Raw genomic sequence first — 23,345 nt, forward strand, 5'->3', positions numbered from 1 at the left:
GACCGTATTATCATATTTATATCTGAATGTATATCAAATATAGATATTAAAGACTAATATTTCAATGAAAATCTTAACAAATTATATTTACACCATGTACCGTTCAACTCCATAGAGCTCTTCAACTAAAACTCTCAATTCATGAACCCGTTAAATGATCTCAGTGATTAAAGGGAGTGTTTTTCTCCCTTAAAGATTCTGAATTCGAGTAGCTACGTTTGCAAGGTGTGTATGTTTTGTCAATGGTTAAAAAAGATTATGAACATATACTATTTAAAAAGAAAAAAACTCTCAACTCGTGAGCATAAAAGTATGAATAATACCCCGATACGATTATGTTTAATTTTTACTAAAGTTTTCTATTTACGAGAAACTATTTTTATATTTATTTTCAAATATAATATCATACTTGAAGAAGATAAAGGCACTTCCACGGCTTTTAACCATTCAACATCATGAATATTTGTCAACTAAAATTCTCAATCAAAAAGCGTGACCGCATTAGATATGGTAGGTCGGAGTCCCATCTAACACTGCATTTTTACTTATCATTAAATCTCAATCACATGTATTCGCTTAGCAAAATCAATTGGTCTGCCTTTCACATGTCAAAGCGAAGTATTGTGTCGGTTTTGGTTCAGTTGAGAGTTCGGGTCACTTTGAGTTCGAATTAGGTTAGTTTGGTCAAAAACGAAGAGTGACATAATATAAATATATATATCAATTGATTTCGGGATCCAGATCAATAGCACTATCGATAAGGGTTTTCTTCCATTGAATATGAATGATAAAAAAAAACAATTTAATCATAAATGGCACTGCCAAGGAATTCTATTTTCCCTTTCCCTACATTTCCAGCTCAATGCTTATTCTTTAGATCATCTTCACAATCTTAATCATGTGATTCTATAGTTATAAATGAGACATAACATGAAAATTTAAATCTAATTCTTAATCATGTGCCTCGGATTTGAGTACTTACAAGGTCGTCGTATGTGTGCCTTACGGATCCATAGGAGGAGTCGGTGGTGCCATCAAGTTATGTTCTTGTTTTCCTCTATTATCTTTATGTTTTTCTCATTTCCGATCTGAATATATGGTATCCCCCATTCATGGTGGAACTTTTATGTTGATTGCTTTAACATGCACAAGATGAATTTGAATACAGAGACTTGAACTTCGGGTTTCGCTCGAGAAATGGTTCTTAGCTTGATTGTCTCTTGAAGAACGGTTTCTGACAGATAAGGAGTCTCTCGTTGTTGTTACTTCCGATTTCTATGACTCGGGCCTCCCATTTCAACTGCCTCGTTAGAGCCCTAGCTGATTCAATGAGCGGAGTCGTGTCGTGGATGATTATCCAACCCTGTACCAATCATTGAATCACATGTTAAAACATAGAACAAGAAAACAATTCCACTGGAAGCATTTGAAAGGTCGATTCATTGTTGATCGAGTTTAAATAATCGATTCACTTTGTAACACTCTTTCGATGATACAACAATCAAGCATTTCCTTAAATCTACAATTTAGATTGTGCAGGAATGACTTGTAAGTTTAGCGTGATAGATACTCAATGACATATTTGCAAAGCTGTTTGCATGCTATGAGTGTATGGCTCATGTTCCTTTGACATCGGCCATTAATGCAATCTGATTTGTAAAGGGCTAGCTTGGGTTTTCTACCTCGGGACGAAGCAACCGGTCGATCTCAATGAATATATGAAGCATGTTGCACCTCCAATGTTGACTAGCCTCGAGGGATAGAAGTCCTTCTACATGTACCATATCGTAAGTTCTAGGATATGTCGGAAATGCTTCACACCTGAAAGTGATACAGAATGATCATAAAACAAATAGAAGTCGATACAAAAAGGGAAGCCAATTGTTGCTCGAAAAAGCAGATAAATGAAGAGCAGTCAATCAACTTTGGCCCATGTCAAATAAATGGTGCCCGGACATGAAACTCAAGTTTCGATGAACACAATCAAACCAAAAACAGAATAAGCATCCTCTAGCAGAATAATACTTTCTGCAAACACGATTAGGTAAACTCAAGTTTGCTTCCCTTTAAGCCTTAAGAATGTCATAGCACGCATACATTTTAATGCATAGAAATACTTTCTTACTTCATGGCATGTAACTTTATTTTTACTCCGGACTGAAAAGGATATTACGGAGTATTTAAGTTGCTAAAAATCATATTACAGAGAGCATATATTAGAACAACACAACAAAAACAATAAAGAAAAGTTTAGCAAGCAAGGAGAATCACCAATCATGTAATACACCGAAATAGCCCCGGTCAAGAATCAGGGGAAGGTAGTTAGGTTCGGTTGTTGGGACTACATTCATCACCCAGACAGATTTCCCGGCTTCCAGTAATGCAGCGTTTAAACCACCATAGCGAGTATTCATGTCTAGCACATTCCTGAGCATGTTATAAGGTGGAGAAGGATCTTCGTCACCGGGTCTCTTCGGATGGTCGGAGAATATTAGCGGTGACAAAAGAGACCAATAATTACAAACAGTTGTCTTATAGTTTGCAGTATCCTCATTTAGTTCTTCAGATTGAAGACCTGATAAGAAATAAAAAATATTAGCAAATAGATTATCAGAGTGGCAGTAAGAAATTTCTTTAATAGTTGCTTATCATGATGGAATAGTTACTTGTAACATAAACATGCGAAGAACATCGAATTACCATATAGAGCTAGTTCAGTTGGCTTTAAGTTAGACCTAGAAGGCCAGGTTTCCCTCTCCTCGATAGGAACCCATCGGCGGCTATGCATACCACCAATGCAGTTCTGAAGGGGTCGATAATACGGAGATTCAGCATCTTGTCCTCTGCTACAGATAGAAGGACCTGAACCAGGCTTCCTGGACACAAATGATTCAGAGAAAATGAATTAACTTTTGAAGAAAGTTAAAGTAAATCAAGAAAACAGCCTTACCGGGAGTTATAACAACTTTTTTTACTGGTCTTTTTCCACACAACAGTTTTATCTTGTTGGGACATCAATTCCCAGCAGAGATTTTCCGCCAAATCACGAACAAAGTTCCATCTTTTCTGTTTCTCTTTGTCACTGCGAGTACTGTGAACATTGGTAAGTGGTGAAGTCCACACAAAGTATCCACCAGGCTTTAGAACTCTATCAACTTCAATCAAGAAAATACCGCCTGCAGCACACATTTAACATAGAAGTTTAACTAACACTAGCTCAAACACAAAAATGGAAAGAACAAAAAGGTTTAAAAAGTCACACATGTGAGTTGAAATATATTTACAAATCATAATTAGCAAAACTATAAGAGTCAGTAAAGGTATGAACTTGCAATGAAAAAAGTGACGTTTACCATGGTTTTAAATTTAATATATTCTTTTAAATTATCTATCAATTGGAAGATCTGAACTGCCAACAAATGCATCGACTAGCAGTCAAAATGAACCTTTAGCTAGGAATTTATCACATACAGAAGATTTAACATTTTAAATAAGAAAAGTTGGAAACTGTATTACTGATACCTTTTTGATCCCAGTCAATACCGCTGAATGCACAATGCAGCAAATCAAAGGAAAGAGATGGATATGGTAACTGTTTTGAACTGAAAGAACCAATCATTGCAGGAAGGCCCCTTTCGAGAGTGAGTTGAACTTGACTGCCTGAGGACTCATAGTTTGCAATGCACATGGTTAAGATCTGTTTGGAAAAGAGATGTGCTCCAAAGCTACCATAACCACATCCTATATCCAAGATGGTTCGGATCTGCATGGATAGCCTAATTGATTACGCAAAAGAAACAAATGGAACATGGAACCCTGAATTTCATAGTAGCTATTGAGAATGCTTAAAGCTAATTCAGCCCATATCGCCAACATCGCAATGTGCAACAAGCCAAAAGGTGGCAATTATTGTATTTGTATCACTAACAAGTAAGAAATGATAAATCAAATCCTATGTGAACCTTGAAGCAAAACAGATATAACATTACTAGAACAAATCAGATGAAGTAAAAATCATGAACAACAGAACAGTACAAGGTCGACATGTATGTTCAAGGAAGATTTGGCTCACCCCGGCTTGTATGAAATTAGATTCATTTCTAAGTCCAATCATCTCAGCAATTTGATGGGAATAGTCTTCCACACCATCAAACATTGGTGATGCCGAACGAAATGAAATCTGTTCTTCCTCCAACATCATCATCCTGCAATTGCATAAATCACTTGAGTTGAAAAAACACTTCTATAAGAAGGAAGTTAAATGTGGAAGTTGACCGACGAGTGAAACACTCACCCACCTCTTAGTTAAGCTACCCGAGGAAAATACCTCTTGACCAGTGATTTTAACATTTGAAACCCAAATGATATCTCGCCCAATTGGCCACCTAAGAGGAATTTTGTAGTTCAAAGGTGGAAGAACTAAACAACTTTGCCTAGACCCTTGTCGACATTCTCGATCATACCGGTTACCATCAGAAAAACCTGAATCAAGATTCTCTGAAACGTTAAAACAGGGGATATAATTCTCCAACTCCTCAGGACAGAATTCTAGTTCTTTCGTCTTTGAAGCGCCTAAAGAAAGCTCCCCAATATCCCACAAATCTGAAACAAGCTGCTCTTGAAGCCTCCTATAACTATGAAATATAGGACCTCTAGATGATGTGGAAATGGAAAGTGCCCACCAAAATGAACCAGTGAGAGCAAGAATCACAATCATAACTAAACTTGACTTCAAAAATAGCATTGTCAACCTGTGGCGGCTTCTTGGGGCCCCAACAGTGAAAGGATCAGATGCAAAACCATTATCAGTGGCATTATGTTTCGAGGGAGAATTATCTGAAAAGGGTAGCCAAAAAGGAAACCTCAGGGAAGAATGTTTTCTATTCAATCCTTCCTTTTCTGTTTTATTTTTCACTTGTGAATCCAATAGATCATTGCTGCTGCCTGAGATACGTGTTGCAGATACACCTCGAAGCAGAGGCCTTGACATTTTTATAACCTGAAATTCTCAACAGTTGGCCAAAGGGGAAAAAAAGTGTAACTTCCAAGGAAATATGTAAAATACCGCTGAAATCTCTCTCTGAAACAAGCTATTTCACTAAGAAAACATTAAATATTAATAATGAGAGGGAAATGGTTCATCTCAAGCAAAGAAACTCTTCATTAAGATAGGCTTGAAATGAGATCCATAAACCCTGCTGAAAGTGGAACTCTTAGATAAGCAGAATTTGCTTTTCTTTAGCTGTTCACAGACTGAAACAACAAAAGGTAAACATAAGATTCGAATTAAATAAACGGAAAGCAAAGTAGAAACATCGAGTGTGAGCTCATTTCCATTCAAAATCACTTGTTTTCAATTCAAATCAATCCTGTTTGTTATCCGAATCTAAAACCTAATGAAAACCCAGGTTCAAATGATCAAAACCCATTCCGGATCAATCGTTTAAACAATCAAAGTCATATCAATTTGAAAAATACCTTCTGTTTGTAAGAGCAGAGCTGGAAATTGAAAGATAACGTAAAACAAGCCTTGTCACCGAAGTTTCATCAAATGGGGATTTAAGAAAAACTTCATTCTAGCATTTTGAACTACACAAAACGATTGCAAGTTGCAGTTTATACCGTAAGAGTGTTAAGTAAACGAATTTTCTATCCATCCAATCACCACAGAGCTCATGAAAAAGCTGAAATTTTTGAACTCTTTTTATAATCGTAAATCATTCAAAGTAAAAGAACAGCGAGAATGCGTTAATTAAAAGCATGCAAAGGAATTCAATAAACGGATAAAGTACACAAATGATCCCTGACTATAAATTATTGTTTTATTGAGTCCCTTGACTATTAAAAGTTACAAAATGATAATTCAACTATTTATATGTTCCAAACTTATCATTTTTCGTTAAAAATTTGATGATAGTCTGAGCTAAACGTTAACTTTTTGACTGAGATATGATAGTCGTTTGAGATTTTGGGATCGAATTTTATCATATCACAATTCACAATCAACAAGTTAACATCCAGCTCAAATTATCACTATTTTTTAACAAAAAGGGATAAGTTTGGAACTTAAGAATTGTCAGGTAACTATTTTAACTTTTTTATAATCAGGATTTAACAAAACAATACCCTATAATCAAGAAATTATTTTATAATTTTTAATAGTTAATAGATTCAATACAATAACACTCTATAATGGAGGTACTATTTGTGTATTTTATCCTTAATAAATATAGATAAGACGTTTAAAAAAACAAAAATAAAATTTTATCAGCCGAACTTTTATATTCAGACAGTATTCTCTTCTATAAATGCGCTAAAACGTCGTAGTCCTGAGTATTCGATCGAATCAAGTCAAAATAACTTAAATTATTTGAATTGATAAGTTTCATTTTATAATTAAAAATTTATTTAGAATTTTTTGAGTCAAATCAAGTTGTTTAAGTTTCTATTTAAATTTAAGTATAAATAGTTATAACATTATGATATCATTTAATTTAATTTAAACAGTTTTCTATAATCATATACAATACATATATTTTTTTTCATATATGATGTATATATAATACATAATTGAGGTTCTCGATTTAAACTTAAAAATAAATCTATTAATTTTTAAAAATTTTAAGTTATTCGAGTTTTATTTTAAAATTTGTCTCGAATTTGAAAAAAAATCGAGTCAAGATTTAAAAAAAATAAAGAAGCAAAGCAGAATAATTTTGTGTTCTCCTCCAAAATAGGGAAGAAGTTTTGAAGTGGGGGCTGAAATGAAAATATGAAACAAATGCTTGAATACTGTTTGATAAAATGCCGTGCAGAAGATGGAAAGTTTGGCCTGAGTTTCTGGATCATGCGGTGTGTTTGTTCGACAATAAATAAAACAGCAGACCCATCTGGCAAAGATTGAATCTGGAAATATATAAAATCCAGATCTTCCGGCATAAGACAAATCTCCAGTTTTGCAATAAACAAAGTTAAAGTTTTCGTCTTCTTCTTCTTTAGATGTTCATGCACGTATGACATGAATTTGAGCTTGCATTGTTTTGAGCTCGTTTTAAGATCCATTTGTTTTCTGGAATTTGTACATCTTGAAAATAGGAACTCAAAACTCGTTTGATTAAATTGTATTATTCTGATCATTCTTAATAATATATATATATATATATATTAGAACTTGCACCGCCAATTTGATGTACGGAATCAAACGGTGATGTCTTATTCATTTGTTTTATAATTAAAATTTTGGAGCCGATAAGAAGTTAAGATCGACATTGCATGTGAGTTTTTCTGTTATTTATATGATTCTTTATGTTGAGAGAGAACTATGCTCATGTTAATGTATAATAGAAGAGAAGATTATTTATGATGATTTAGATATATTGGAAATGAGGTTATTGAAGTGATTATTTTTTATTCATTTGGACGGAAAATCATATGTCGGTTATTTTGTAGAAATATGTGGTTATTCATTTTGTAACGGAGGTCTTCCACGGAAGCTGCTCTCAACCTGGTTGGGGGCAGCCTACTATCCTACCTCCCCTTATCTCATTATATATAGGAATAGGGTAAGCTAAAAATGTAGTTATATACAATGAGTATTTGGTCACGTGGTTAGGTTAAATGATTTTTATGATTTAATTTTTAATTAATTAATTATTTAATTTATCTTTCGTTTAAATTCATTTTTTTTACTAAATTTGAATCAAATGCTTCTCAACCACATTAAATAAGTTTATAATTCACTTTTTCAATTTAGACTTCCAACTTTGAGTTTATTTAACTTGATCTTTCAACTATATTACTTCTTTCTTCTTATTAATTTTTCACTCATTTATCCTCAAAATCACTTCTTTTAAATAATAGTATTTTAAATATATTATAAATTTTAGATGATAATTAATTTATTAAATAATATTACAAATATGACTTACACATGTGAGGAAGAATATAAATATCTTATATGGTTAGAAAAAATCAATTAATATCTTTTGATCATATACAAAGACTTTGACATTGTCTAACTCTATCATTAATATATCATAATATTATAAATAATTAAATTTAAACATAAACATAAACTCAAACAACATTTTTTACTTTTCAAGAATTGAAGAATGTAAGTGAAAATTTTCAATTATACACAATTCGGTAATACCATAACTAATTATGATTGTTCAAATATTATAGAAATACAATGACTTTTTGAATACACTCTTAATTTTTTAGGATGGTGACAAGATAAGAATACTATTAGCCTTCAAAGTTATCTTAAACATTAATATCTTATCACACCATTCAACTGAAAAAACTTAAATAAAATTAAATAAAAACGATAATATGACTGAAATGGAATCCAATTTTAATTTAAAAGTTGATATGTTGTTCTCACACGTCAGTTCTCTTCGTGCTCATCCACATGGGTTCCTTTTCCCATTAAAAAATAAAAATAAACGTGGACAATTAATATTCATCATTTTTTCATAGCAAAATAAATTATAAAGTAAAGTGATTATAAGGTAGTATCCATTATAAAAAAAATTAATTATTTGACAATAAAAGTTTAAATTACTTTATTATATCTGATACTCGAATCTGAGACCTTTAAATATAACAATAACTCTTTTAATCACTGAATTAATTTAGTTCGAGATCATAATAAAACACTTTTATTTATTATATTGGTAATATCTTTTAATTTTTATCATTTTTTACAAATTAATAATGTCATAACTGATTTCATATATAGTCTGTTGTATTCTTTATTTAAAGCAATTTGGTACTTGATGAAAACATAAATATATTTATATTTAGAACACATGAGAAAGTTATTTTTTCACTTGAAAGTTATTTTTTTCCTTTAAAGGAAAAATAGAATACAATAGACTATATGTATAGTAAATGGAAGGGACAACCAAAAGTTTTATAAACAAGGATTTTGTACTTATACGCCGACAGTCTACATGCTCTTTGCAAGAGAAAAATATGTGTAGGCCGTTTGTAATATATATATATATATTGTTGTAATCGAAATTAAGTTGATATATTATTTTTTAGTGTCATAAGCACAATATTATTAATCTCATGCATTTTCATATGTAATAATTCTTAATAATATATTAATAAAATCTCAAACTAAGTTGATATATTATAATTGATACAAATTTTTAATTTTGATCTCAAATAATTTATTTTCTTATAAAAACTATTAACAGTTCGCTCATTTGATGTGTTCAGAAAACGTATGTGGCACCCCATTTCCTTATGGTAATAATGATAAAATTTTGTGTGAGGATCTCTGGTTTGTCAAGTCCCCTTGCTCCAATAACTTAAATTGCTTACAACCATATAAAATATCGTAATCGTACTCATAATAACTTGTATTGATCAATTATTTAGATATCGGTTTAATGTTTATGAGAAACATGGAACAGAGAGCTGATTTAATGGAATCGAGCAAGCAACCCATGCGGATAGCGTTGAAATGCATGAATGCTTCTGCATGGGATGCCATATGGTTCAAAGCAATACTGTTCTGCCAATCTTTTTGTACTTTGTACTAATTGATCTGTTAGTTTGTCTAGTATGATGAGGTATTAAGTCCTTTAAATAAGGTTAGAGGCTCGAATCCTGACGTTTACAAATAGAGTAAATTAGGTTGGAATGATCACTCTCGTCTTTACATTACCCGATTTGAATTAGTTAGTCAATAAATCGGATATCAATGATTAATTAAAAAAACACTGATAGAAAGTTTAATTAATTGGGTTTTATATAGTATAGTATAAAATATTAAGATCCTTACAATATACAACCGAATGAACAGGAAAAAAGAACATTTAGGGGTGAGACACCAGGACAACTCTCAAGTAAAATTTTATAACTTTACTATGGTGTGCTACCTAAAAATACTAGGAAACTAATGTGTCGGGATTTGAGTTCATGATTAATGAGTCTTTAATTACACCTCTGTGATATTCAAGATGTTGCCTGGAGTTAATCAACGTGTCTTTAGCAAAAACAATATACAGAAGTTTAAAATGGAGCATGCTCTAAAAGGCTATATAGTAACAAGTGTATGTGATTTCATTTTGTTTATGTAATTTTATTATCACTTTATTTATAAATATCGATCGAATAAAGTTTTATAAATATCTTTCTAATATTATCCTTTTTCATCTGTATCATGAGAATAAATTTATTATATCTTTTATTTTTTCGATAAAATCATATAAAAGTATATGAGGATATATTGTTAGTTTTATTAGTATTTTATTTTAAAGAATTATTTATTTATCTTTAGTCAATCGAGATAATACTCGATTAACTCGTCACACCAATTCAATCATATTTTTATTACCAAGTATAGATAAATAGTTCAAGCTTTATCGAGGTTTCAAATGTCTAGTATAGGCCCACACAAAAGATTCGTGAAGCCTATATTTGACCAAACTCTGCCCAAGTTTTATAAAGTAGATACCCAAAACCTTGACGGGCCATGCCTAATCGGTCCTCCTCTTTCTACTCATGAAATCACTTCAATATTTTTTAATAGAAGCTGCTAATTTTATTAAAAATAAAAAATATTCAAATTATAATAAATTTTTATTAAACATATAATAATAGCATTTTTTCTAAACACAAGAAAACTAGCACTTAAGATCACCAAAGACCATACAAAGAAAATGTTTAAAAACATAACCAAATAAACTCGAACAAGAGATAAATACAAATAGATCTGAATGCATTGGCAAACGACCACAAAAGGGAATAATTCTATTAAAAGACCATCGACATACCGAGAATCAGAATCGAGCGATATGAAAATAATATCCACAAACGCAAATCGCATATCCAAATTCAATCCGAGTGTCTAAAGCATGGAAGATCATCATGATAACAAATAAGTGTCATATTGATCAATAGTGGCGATGTCAAATTCAACCCTAAAAAATAAACAAAAACAACAGCCAAACAACTGAAAGCGTGTCATAGAGGCAGAGAAAAACGTATCATAAAGGCAGAAGAATACGTGTCAAAAAGTTGGATTATTAAGATTAAAAAAAAAATTAAAAATACGCTATAATAAAGAAAAGGAAAAATAATGAATACCAACGGTAGATAACCAATATTAAGATTAATATCACTGTTGATTACAAAGATAAATAAGAAAATAAACTAACGACGACTATAGAAAAAGAGAACAAACCCTAATTTAGTTTGCCAAAATCACTTTAATATTTCAAAATGGTTAACTTACTTTAGAATTATTTTTTTTATAATATGAGGTAAGTACGAGGTAGTATCTGTTCAAAGATAACATTCATCATTTGATATTGAACGCTCGCATCTTTGGCATTCTTAGTGCATGAACCCGAGACCTCAAAGAATAACAACAATTCCTCTACCACCGAGATCATTGGAGTTCGTGCATTTAGAATTAAATTATGATATGATATCCCTTTAAACATAATATAAATATATGAATAAAGTATTACTTTTTCAATATAAAAATACATAAACAAGTCAACAATTATATGAAATAAACTATTGGCATATAAAAATAGAAAATCATATGGTACATAGAATTTGTAAATCTAAATTTGTACAAACATATATATCAAACTACAATTTGAATCGGTTCTCCATTTTTTCCCCCTTATCAATCTTAATAACAATAATAAGCATGATGTAGAAGATTTGGAGGACCTCAATAAATGCATTCCGTGGCATAAACTTTCAATAGTTGCCAATTTGCCAACGACCCTACCGGCAAAGCTCCATTTCGTTAAGGATATCACTTAGCATTTCAGTTTTGGATAGCCATTCCTATTACAAGTTGCAGCAAAACATGTTGGCTTACTTGAGCCATCTGTAACAATGAATTAATCAAAATAACTTATATCTAGTAGAGTTGAAGGAATTTGGATTCAATTTTATATCAATTTAAATTTCATAAATTATAAAAAATATAATTTATTCAAATTAAATTGTATTGTTTATTTATTTTTTATAGTATAAGGATAAATATTAATAAACTAGTGAAAAAGACTTGAGAAAAAATACTATATATTTTGAAGGCAATTTAGGGTTTCCAAGTACCCAATCAGTTAGGCGTTTCAATGCCATTTTAGGAGGGGAAGAGGTACACCTTTAAGTTTAATTGAATCGTATCTCACAGAACATGACATGAGGAAAAGTTTTCAGACCACAGCTTAAATTAGTTTAGTTAATGTTTTGTCAACCATCTTTTTTCCCCATTTAATTGGAGACAAAGGGGTGGTTCTTTATCCAAATTTTGTCCAGGCCGAAGGGCATCATCCCGTACCCTGCATATAATTCAGTTTGTTTTAAACCCTAATAGGGCTCAGGGTTTATATATATGCACACAATATTTGATTAATTCTTTCATCTAAATAAACATAATTTGGATAATATGAAGTTTCAGATATTATAAATTAACATCTATTATTTGCTTAATTAAAAAAACTAAAAAACATTATATAAAAACTTAAACTGTTTTTAGTAAAATTTAAATATAATTTTCATGATCTTATTTAATAAATTAGAAATATCTATTTTCATAAAAAAGTAACTTTCATCTATGCTGTAGGTATAATAAAATATCATTTAAACTATCAATTATTGTAGAATAATATCTAAATAGTAGTTGGTTGTTATGTTTAGGGACGGACACAAAATTTTATGTTAAGGGATGAATTTATAAAATTTTAAAAGAACGAAAACAAGAATTCTATAGAACATACATAAAACAAATCTAATGTCTATGCTAATTTTAAATTTTCATAGGACGGATGTCCTCACTCACCCCTTTCATCCATCCATAATCATGTTAAAGGAAAAATAATTTTGAGCTATATTGAGTTTTCAGACAAATATCATTTTCAGTTGATCTAGAATGCTGCTTTAAAACAAAACCAATATGTTTTTTTTTCATAGACCAATTGCAATTAATACTATTGTTGTAACTAATTCTATAATACTTTTAATTCGTGAAATGTTGAAGAATTGGGTTACCCAGCACTACAATTTAATGGATGCTATTTAAATAAAAAAATATAGATACACATAATTACATAAAACAATCGGAAAAGTCCAATAAAATATAAAATTGAACCAAACCATGATTGATTAAATTATTCATAATATGTCCACGATTTCTAAAGTACTCAGATGACATCTTCCAGTAACGGATATAAGGCTTGTCCAAGATGAATATTTCTTTTCCTTAGAATTTAAATTTCTGTATATTAGTTATTTATTTTATTATTGGTGTTTACCCTATGATTTTATTTGTGTCTACCTTAACTAATTTTTTTATTATTAATATATACATGTCCACCTTTAAAAATATTTTTAGATCTGTTACTGACATAATCTCGTACTTTTCTTCTCTCTTAAGTTGTGTGTTCAATATTTATTACGAACAATTTTCTCCTCGATCTCTTTCTAAGTATGATTTATTCAGAAAAAAGTTAACTCGTAATATATTCCTACCACATATGATATACACCTAGTTAATATTGATAATTTATAATATTATTACTTTATACGTTATCTTTGTTAAAATTATTTTTAATTCTGATTATTAAAGATAAAAGAGAAAAAAATAAAGTTAAATATTTAATTAAACAAATACGTTAAATTGAACTGTAAAGTCATTTCATATGTTTAATTAGTTAAAAATATTTAAATAAAATATTAAAGTTTAAAATTAAAATTAAATATCAGAAAATATATTTATTTTTATGGAAAATAAAGATGAAATCCAGCTCATTGTTTTGAAACAGTGATACGACCTCACGTGGGAGAATTGCCAGATCAAGTTGTAAAGTTTTCATCAAACCCACATTTCTGACAGCTGTTAAATTGTCCAAATGCTGCCAAGTGGCAACAACTATACAAATAAAATAAAATTTATATCCACATTTAAATTTGATTATTCTAAACATAAATTTAACTTTAAAGTTAAGACTCGTCCTTTTAGATATTGATATATAAAAAATTTAATTGAGCTTTAGTTCTATCAATATTATTATTATTCAAAAAATTTATGTTCTATCAATATTTTGATTAATAATATTTTTTTATTTTTTTAATATAAAATTTTACGTCTATATGTATCTACCACCACTTTTTCATTAAATTATTATGTGATGCTATAACGGGTATTTTCTTTGCTTTCGTTGTTTCAAAGTCGTTTTTCTCTCATATAACAGCTTATGATTAGTGAAGTCTGCCGTCATGTGGGAATAATACATTCATAAATCTCATAAAACTGGATACGTTAAATACATACATAAAAATATGTTGAAATGTATATAATTCGAATTATCAATGAATGTACCACTGATAAATAAAACCTTCCTTATTTGTGAATAAAATTTAATATATAAGAACATATCTATACTCTTTTAGTGCTTGAACATGAAGTTGCGATCTCAATCTTTTTAATGGGAGAAGTAGGAATATTGGAGACCTAAATACCATAATTGTGTTTCTTAATTGGCCCATTTAAAAAAAATGATATATTAACATCTTCTACCACATATGATTTGAAATGTTTATACATTTATTTTGTTTTATATTTCTTTTTATCGTATTTATATTATGCAAGAGGTGCTTTCAAATCCAATGATGATTATTTTGATTACTAAAGGCTCCGCCAGTGCGTGCAAGTCTGTTTTTTTTCTCTCCTTATATTGTACCGATGAAATATGGACCAAAAATCACAGTTTTTCTTACTATTTATATTATCTGAAAAAATACTTATAATTAATATCGGTTTAAATTAAACATATATTAATATATACAAAAAAGTAACGTGACATCAAAACTTTATACGATTTCTGAACATGGGTAAAGACTATTGGGGAGTTGGGAGGGATATTAATGCAAAGACAGTGAGAGAGAGGTTCAAGTGCATTCGGTCACGGAGCTGTCGTTCTTATTTTACGACCCCTTCCCCTCTGTCAATATCTCAAATAGACAACAAATTAACGTTAGCAGCTGTCCGGTCTCTCCTCTTTCTCTCACTCCCTTTTGCAATAATAACAATAGTCAACTAACCTCCCATAACGTCTTTAAACTCGGCTTCATCTCATTCTCAGACCATTTTCAAATGTTTCTTTCGTTGTAAGAAAATTGGATTGGGTTGCCTTTCGAAATGGATAAAAAAACGAGTACTGTGAAGCAGAGAGCAAAGGGGATGATGAAGATCATGGACTGGAATTGCAGAAGATTCAGCTCACTTGGATCTCGTCGACTGTAAAATATAATCCGAAAAAAGAAAGTGTTTTTTTTAATGCAAAAGGGAAGTTACATGTTTGTTGTTTTGTTTGTTTAGACGCAATGGCTTATCTATTTTATCGATCACCTTTCGGTGACACAACGTTGACGAAAGTGTTTGTTGGGGGATTGGCTTGGGAGACGCCAACTGAGGAAATGCGCTGTTATTTTGAACAGTTTGGAGAGATTCTTGAAGCTGTTATCATCACTGATAAAAACACTGGCAAATCTAAAGGATATGGCTTTGTACGTTTTCTCTTATTTTTTCTATATATATATATATATATGTATGTATGTATATATGTATGTATGTATGTATATGTACGTACGTATATATGTATGTATGTATGTATATACGTATGTATGTACGTATGTATATATGTATGTATTTATATATCTGAATAGGATCGATACTTTTTCCTAGGTCACTTTTCGTGATCCTGAATCAGCTAGGAAGGCTTGCGTTGATCCGAATCCAGTAATCGATGGAAGAAGAGCCAATTGTAACATTGCGTCACTCGGGAGGCCTAGACCTTCACCGCCACGAGGTACTCCCCAAATCTATATTGCTCCGGCGACATCCTTGTCCGACACATACTCGAATACGGGTGTTGTGTACTTTCATAACCGAATTCGAATAACAATGATAACAATAATAATTGGAAATGGTGGATTGATATGCAGGAAGAATTCATGGTACCAACCCTTATCAGGATGTTGTACAGCAAGGTGCGCCATTTTATAGTGGAGTTGCAGCACCAGTGCGGCCGCCGCCACCACCACCACCACCACCTACTGTTTTTTATCCACCATATGGGTGAGTGCTCGATTATTGTTTTCACTCAAAGGAATTAGTTCATCCTTTTTTGCTTCTACGTACGTATTAATAATGTATATTAACCGATTTTTATAATCTAGTTCAATTCCTATATGGTAAACTAGAATATAGTCAGTTAATCAATTTAGGAAATCCTGAAAGATCAAGAGAAAGTAATGCTATCTTTTTATAGTGCTCAAATGTGTATTATCAAAATGGTCTCCTACTGATGTTACAGAAATGAGTTTATACATAGGGACCATTCTTAGCTTATTTTCTATTTACTTATAATTTAAACGTATGTGTTTTGACTCTTGATTTTTTATTTAAAATATTTGTATATAACATTTGTAATTGATGTATTTTGCAGACATCAAATATAAATATTAACACACCACATTTCAAATACTCTTTAAATACATTAAAAAATTATTTTATATTTGCTAATAATCTGAGACATCATTGATTATGAAGACATGAAAATAAAGGTTAGAGTGATTAAACTGTTGATCTATGTCGACTTCATCTGCCTAGAGAACTTGAAGTAATGATCCAGCTCATTTACAGTTGTCATTTTCTCGAAGTGAACGGAGCAGTTTAATTAAAGATCCAATACAAGAATAGACCAGCTTCTGTTCATTGGCTTTATAGTATTTTTCACTTACGTCAAATATATTCTTTCATGTATGTATGTGTGAATGATTGGAGTTTTTGATGAATGCCTTCACAGGTACCCAACTTACAGTCCTGAATATTGGTATCACCAAGTAAGTGATTGAACCTCTTTCTCTACCAATTTTCTCAGGAAAAAAAGGCATTTCTAAGTTTTGTCTTCTTGAATGTTAAGCCATATTGTTAAGGAATGGTGACATTGCAGACTCTCTATAATCCACAAATTCAGCAGACACAATACGATCATCAGCTGTATGGACCATCATCATCAACATCATCAATGGGGTCCCCATATTATTATGGCTATTTTCTGCAAGCTCCAAGGGGAACATTTTCTGCGCCACAGGCTCAACGTTTCCCTGGACCTTCCTACCTTTACTACCCTTCTCCCATGGAGGGGTCCTTCCCCACATATCCTCCCTTTCATGTCACTAGCCATCCATTTCCTTCTCCCACAGGTAAGTTTTTCTTCTAGTATTTTTTTCCCCTCAGTTTCTGTTTCTTCTACTATTAAAATTTACTGCAATTGTTTAGCATTCGTTGCAACCACGATAGTCAATGTCGGATACATACTCATATAAGACATTTACATTAGAGTTCGAATAGCATAAATACAAATAAGCTGGAACATGTGACTGAGATGTGTGATTTTTACCGAGTTATTGTCATTGGCCCAAATGATTGATCCATAGAAAGTAATGACAGAGGAGCACAGTGTAAACTAGTGGTGATTGCATGTGGTTTCAGTATTCATTCCTGCAAATATGGAGAGCCCCACTAACCATGTTATGCACTGCCATTGCTTTATATATATTATCATCATTTTTGTTAAGATCATATAATATTGATATGTTTAAAATTTTCATGTATTTAGAAGATCATATCTTAACACTCGTACCTGAATATAGGTTGGGTTGGATATAGGAGTTGCACACAAATACTTCAATAAATAAAGAAATGAAACATGGTAGCTTTAAATTGTTATTATCATACATTTTTAGTTACTAATTTTGGTTGCAGATTCACAGACTGAACAGCAAAGCACCACAGAAACAGAAGGCGGTGGCATTACATCTGAAAGTACAAAAACCTAAAAGGGAAGAACACTTACACCTGCCAAAAGAAACGTTCAAAATTGTACAATCTTGATGAGTTTATTAATGTTCTTCATTGTCACCTTTTTTCACTCTTAAATTCAACTTTGATACTTACATCATAAATATGAATAATATAAGTTTTGTCTATGGTCTAACATGATGAAACTCCCCACATACTGTCGTAACCGGTTTTTGTCCGGGCACGAAATATTATTTTTGGCGGGGAAATTGATGTGAATAAATGGTTTTGAAAATAATTTGGGAGTCGCCATCGGCCTTTTGGGTCAGGTAGGTCGAATACCTAAAAATTATCTTTTAAAAGAGTTTTTAAGAAAACCATATTTAAAAGATGAACTGATCTGCGTTTATAACCAAAAATTCGTTCTTTTTAATAATAAAAAGGGAATCGTGGTCGGTTACGTTTAGGGAAGGATTAGCACCCCTACAACGCCCAAAATTGGTACTTTTTAATTATAAATTGTCTCTTATTATTAAAATTTAAAAATTCAAAAATATATTTAATTTATAATCTTATTATTTCAAAATTATATAAAAAAATATTTATTTATTTATAAATATCAGAAAAGAACTTCTAGGTGCCTTAAGACAGCTCTTTTCTTTGATATTGATAAATTTTAAATAATATTGTTTAATTTTTAATTTTAAAACATCAGAATAGAACATCCAGTTGTTTTAAGACTGTCCTTTTCTTCGATATTAAAATAAATATTTAAAAATTACTATTTATTATATATATGAAAAAATATTTATTCATATAATAAACATACTACTAAAACAATATATTTAAAAACAATAAAATAAATGAAAACATATAAAATAACTGACTAAATTACAGTAAAAATAAAATTAAAAATCTAATTTATAATTAACCAAAATTATAGGGATTAAACATGCTATTTTCTTATTTAATAATTTAGTGACTAAAATAAAATTATCTAAAATTCGGATATTATAATAAAATAAATTAAAAATATAAACTAAGGATTAAAATATTATTTATTAAAATTGAGGGATTAAATCTATTATTTATCCTAAATATATTATTTTAATAAAAAGGACTAAAATGAATAAAATTAAAATTCAAAGACTGAATTAAAATTATTATAAATTCAGTTTAGTGACCAAAATGTAAAATTTACAAATACGAGGGACTGCGGACGGGGTTTAACTATTTCATAATTACGCGCATAGTCCTTCCCGAAACGACGTCGTTCGGGAAGGACTATAAGAGTCCAAAACCGGCTGGCCCGAAGGGCCAACCTTCATTTTCCATTTTCTTCTCTCTCTCTTCACTGAGAGAGTTTTAAACTCTCTGCCTTCTCTCTAGCTTCCCTCATCAGAGGGAAGCCGGTTACCGGTCGGCCACCGTGGGCCGCCGTGAATATCACCGCCGGCCACCGCATCCGGTGGCCGGAAAAAAATATTTTTATACGAATAGATAGATCGGACCGTCCTAAGGACGGTCCCGGTGTTCTCTTCCTTTAAAAGGCTCCTAATCGGAGCAAATCTTATAAAAATACCTTCGATGTTTCGAAGGTTCTGACGAAATCCGGTGGTCGAAGCTTCCTCGGTAAGTCTCTTCTTCCTTTTTTTCTCTTTTTTTTCTTCTGGTTCTTTGCTGCTGAGATCGTTGGTATTAGTTTGTTTTTTTTTTCTTTTCTCTGTCTTTTTCTTCTCCGTTCTCTGTTTCTAGTTTCTGTCCTCCTTTTTTTTTCTTCGCAGATGGGGTGGTGGCTTTTATAGCCACCACCGGTGTTCGTCTCAGACCGGTCCGAAGAGGGGGCCTCGGTGAGTCACCGGACTACCAGAGGTGACTCACCCCGTAGCCTTGCATGGACGGCTGGTATATGATCTTCTGGAGTCTTCGGTTGGGACGTGGCAGCGGCGGAGGCGGCGAGAAAACTGTCGGCAGCCGCGTAGAAGCTGGGGCGGCGCCGCGTGGCCCTAGGGTATCAAACCCTAGGGTTTCCCTCTGGCACCATCTGGACCGTTGGATCGTGCCAGATCCAACGGTTGTGATGAGGCGGCTGGCTTAGATTAGGGTTAGTAAACCCTAACTGGAAACCCAAATATTTAGGGTTTCTGATTGGATTTGGACCGGTTCTGGTTGGTTTGTAACTGGGCCGGTCCAGTTGTAACTGGTCTGTAATTATATATTTTTTTTATTATTTATTTATTTTTAATAATATTTATATGTATTTAATATATTTAATAATAATAGTAATAATAATAATAATAATAATAATAATAATGATAATAGTAGTAATAATAATAATAATAATAATAATATTAATAATAATAATATGGATAAAAAAATTAGTATCTTCAGCTACCCCTCTTTGCTCATTCTTGTGTTAACAAGAATAGGGCAAAGATGAAAAGATAATAAAATTTTTTATCCATTTGACTTTACTTTGATCATAATGGAGATATTGAATAAATTCTTCTCTCTCTCCAAATAAGTTCTTCTTATTATGAACTTCCTGTTGGGGATAATGATGACCTCCTTTCTGTGATAGAGTCATTCAAAAGGTTGAATAAGCTCTTGATGAGTTCTTCTCATTATGAACTTTCTCTAGAAAGGCTGATGTTAATCTATCTCCTTCTGTGATAGAATTATGCCAAAAGTTGAACAAGTTCTTCTTATTATGAACTTCTTCTTTCTTCTTCAGATGAGTTCTTCTCATTATGGACTTTCTCTGGAAAAGCTGATCCATTAAATGATGGATTCATATAAATGGTTGAACAAATTCTTCTAATTATGAACTTCTTCTTCCTTCTTCAGATGAGTTCTTCTCATTATGAACTTTAACTGGAAAAGCTGATCCATCAAATGATGGATTCATATAAAAGGTTGAACAAATTCTTCTCATTATGAACTTCTTCTTCCTTCTTCAGATGAGTTCTTCTCATTATGAACTCGAACTGGAAAAGATGATCCACCAAATGATGGATTCATATAAAAGGTTGAACAAATTCTTCTCATTATGAACTTCTTCTTCCTTCTTCAGATGAGTTCTTCTCATTATGAACTCGAACTGGAAAAGATGATCCACCAAATGATGGATTCATATAAAAGGTTGAACAAATTCTTCTCATTATGAACTTCTTCTTCCTTCTTCAGATGAATTCTTCTCATTATGAATTCGAACTGGAAAAGATGATCCACCAAATGATGGATTCATATAAAAGGTTGAACAAATTCTTCTCATTATGAACTTCTTCTTCCTTCTTCAGATGAGTTCTTCTCATTATGAACTCGAAAAGCTGATCCTTCAAATGATAAATTTGAATCTTTGCTAAAATTTTTGAAATTCCTGTTAGAAATTCAACAAAAATGAATGAAAATGCATCTATTTTTGCAAATGTCTAAATATGATGCATGAATATTAAGTTGTTTGATTTCAGACGGGTAAATTGAGTATTTCTTCAATTGTAAAAACCCAATATATCTGTCTTCTTCAAATCAAAGAATCTATCATCTTTGACAAATGTAGATGTAGATATAATGTCACAAAACCTCTTGAGAATAAAACTCAATAGTATAAACTCTTGAAAAGCTTGCATTCTGGCAACATGTTGATTCTGATAACAACTTATCTGATTATGAAGTGACCTTTCAAGATGATTTCACAGATATCGATAGTTCTTCTAATACCGAGAAATCTTGACTTCTGATTCTGATGAAGAGATAAACTGTTATACTTGACAAAAATGTGATTCTCAGAAGTTGAAACTTCAAATAGCTTTCTTCTGGTAAAAGGTGGGAAGCCATCATGTGATAATCCCAGTTACAAGCAAAGGTGAAACTCGTGCTATGATTTTTGGGAAAGGAATAAACAGAGGAAGCTTGAAAAGAAGCTTCTTAATGAAGATAATCATGCAGTTCATCTTTCAATTCCAACGATTGGTTCTGGGGTTCCTACTGAATCAGATCAGATAACTCAAAGAACACTTCCAGAAGATGCTATGGACATTCATCTTCCAAATTCAATGATTGGTTTTTATCAAACCAGATCAGATAACTCAAAGAACACTTCCAGAAGATGCTATAAACATTCATCTTCCAAATTCAATGATTGGTTTTTATCAAACCAGATCAGATAACTCAAAGAACACTTCCAGAAGATGCTATGAACATTCATCTTCCAAATTCAATGATTGGTTCTGTCTAACCAGATCAGATAACTCAAAGAACACTTCCAGAAGATGCTATGAACATTCATCTTCCAAATTCAATGATTGGTTCTGTCTAACCAGATCAGATAACTCAAAGAACATTTCCAGAAGATGCTATGGACATTCATCTTCCAAATTCAATGATTGGTTTTTATCAAACCAGATCAGATAACTCAAAGAACACTTCCAGAAGATGCTATTGACATTTCATTTGTTCCATTTAATGTTTGGACTGGGATATCATAATGCTTATTTGATGTAGAGCCAGAATTTGTAGATTCGAAGCATTTCCATGCTATTACACTGAAAAGGGCTATATAATTCTGCCAATTAAAAACAGAGTTTCTCTTATTCTACTTCCTCCATGTGCTGATGCTTTTCCATTGACAAAGAAATGATGGCTTTCATGGGATCCAAGAACAAAGTTGAACTGTTTATATACATGTACAGGAAGTGCCAAATTGACAGAAAGGATCTGTAAGGCTTTTGAAGCTTATGACAATGAGCCACCTTCGAGTGTCCAGAAGTATGTTCTTGATGAGTGCTGAAAATGGAATCTAGTATGGGTTGGAAGGAATAAAGTTACCTCACTTGAACCTGATGAGGTGGAAATGCTTCTAAGTTTCCTTAAAAACCATATACAAGGATCTGTATAGAAACATGTTTCCTAGTGATATCAATGTCTTGTTTCTTTTTGCTGGAATCAGTACTGCAAAGTTCATCTTCTACTGTTTTAGTATATCTTTGAAAACAGATGTGCAAGAACTGAATGGTGATCGGTTGGAGCAATTGATGAGTAGATTTGGCGGATTCGACCTTGTTGTCGGTAGCATCACTTGTAACAATCTTGATGTTCATGGCTTTAAGCTAGTAATGATTTGCCTACTTTGTATTCCATGTATTTAAAAGTATTAACATAAAGTGATATTCAGAAATCTTTAAATTATTTCAAAATTATGTTAATTCAATAGAAAAGAATAAATTGAATTTCCAAAAATAAAATGAATCTCAAATAAATTGAACTTGCAATAAATAGAATTGTATTCAAATTTATGGCAAACATAAGAATAATAAAAATTCAAATGTCTCAACAAATTATAAGCATAAGTATTTCTAAATTAATCAAGTTGACACAATTTAGAGTAATGATGTAAGCTTTTGTCTGGAAGATCTCAAACGTTGTCAAAATGCTTGTAGATGTGAAGTTTCTCCCAAACTGTCAAAATCTTAAGAGAATTCAATTGCCGGATGCCTAA

General features: G+C 31.6%; 2 protein-coding genes across 3 annotated transcripts; one reads left to right on the forward strand and one right to left on the reverse strand.

The window, feature by feature from the left end:
- Positions 1 to 827: 827 nt before the first annotated feature.
- Positions 828 to 5,665, reverse strand: LOC120180562 (probable pectin methyltransferase QUA2). Of its 2 annotated transcripts, none has more exons than XM_039185876.1 (9): positions 5,485 to 5,665; positions 4,299 to 5,019; positions 4,073 to 4,205; positions 3,523 to 3,763; positions 2,951 to 3,176; positions 2,701 to 2,876; positions 2,272 to 2,575; positions 1,683 to 1,821; positions 828 to 1,363 (listed from the first exon to the last, which is right to left on the reverse strand). In XM_039185876.1, the coding sequence occupies exons 2-9, from the start codon at positions 4,988 to 4,990 to the stop codon at positions 1,205 to 1,207; spliced, it is 2,070 nt and encodes a 689-aa protein (XP_039041807.1). In that variant the 5' UTR covers positions 4,991 to 5,019; positions 5,485 to 5,665; the 3' UTR covers positions 828 to 1,204. The 2 variants fall into 2 exon arrangements, with proteins under 2 accessions (XP_039041807.1, XP_039041806.1); XM_039185875.1 differs by having other exon boundaries at positions 4,299 to 5,007; positions 5,479 to 5,665.
- Positions 5,666 to 15,329: 9,664 nt separating this feature from the next.
- LOC120180563 (RNA-binding protein 38-like) lies at positions 15,330 to 17,945 on the forward strand. Its single transcript, XM_039185877.1, has 6 exons — positions 15,330 to 15,549; positions 15,728 to 15,851; positions 15,988 to 16,120; positions 16,851 to 16,887; positions 16,998 to 17,250; positions 17,813 to 17,945. The coding sequence occupies exons 1-6, from the start codon at positions 15,367 to 15,369 to the stop codon at positions 17,884 to 17,886; spliced, it is 804 nt and encodes a 267-aa protein (XP_039041808.1). The 5' UTR covers positions 15,330 to 15,366; the 3' UTR covers positions 17,887 to 17,945.
- Positions 17,946 to 23,345: the final 5,400 nt, after the last annotated feature.

The sequence above is a fragment of the Hibiscus syriacus genome, unplaced genomic scaffold (assembly GCF_006381635.1).
Source record: "Hibiscus syriacus cultivar Baekdansim isolate YM2019G1 unplaced genomic scaffold, ASM638163v2 tig00112498_pilon, whole genome shotgun sequence".
In the NCBI taxonomy this organism is placed as follows: domain Eukaryota; kingdom Viridiplantae; phylum Streptophyta; class Magnoliopsida; order Malvales; family Malvaceae; genus Hibiscus; species Hibiscus syriacus.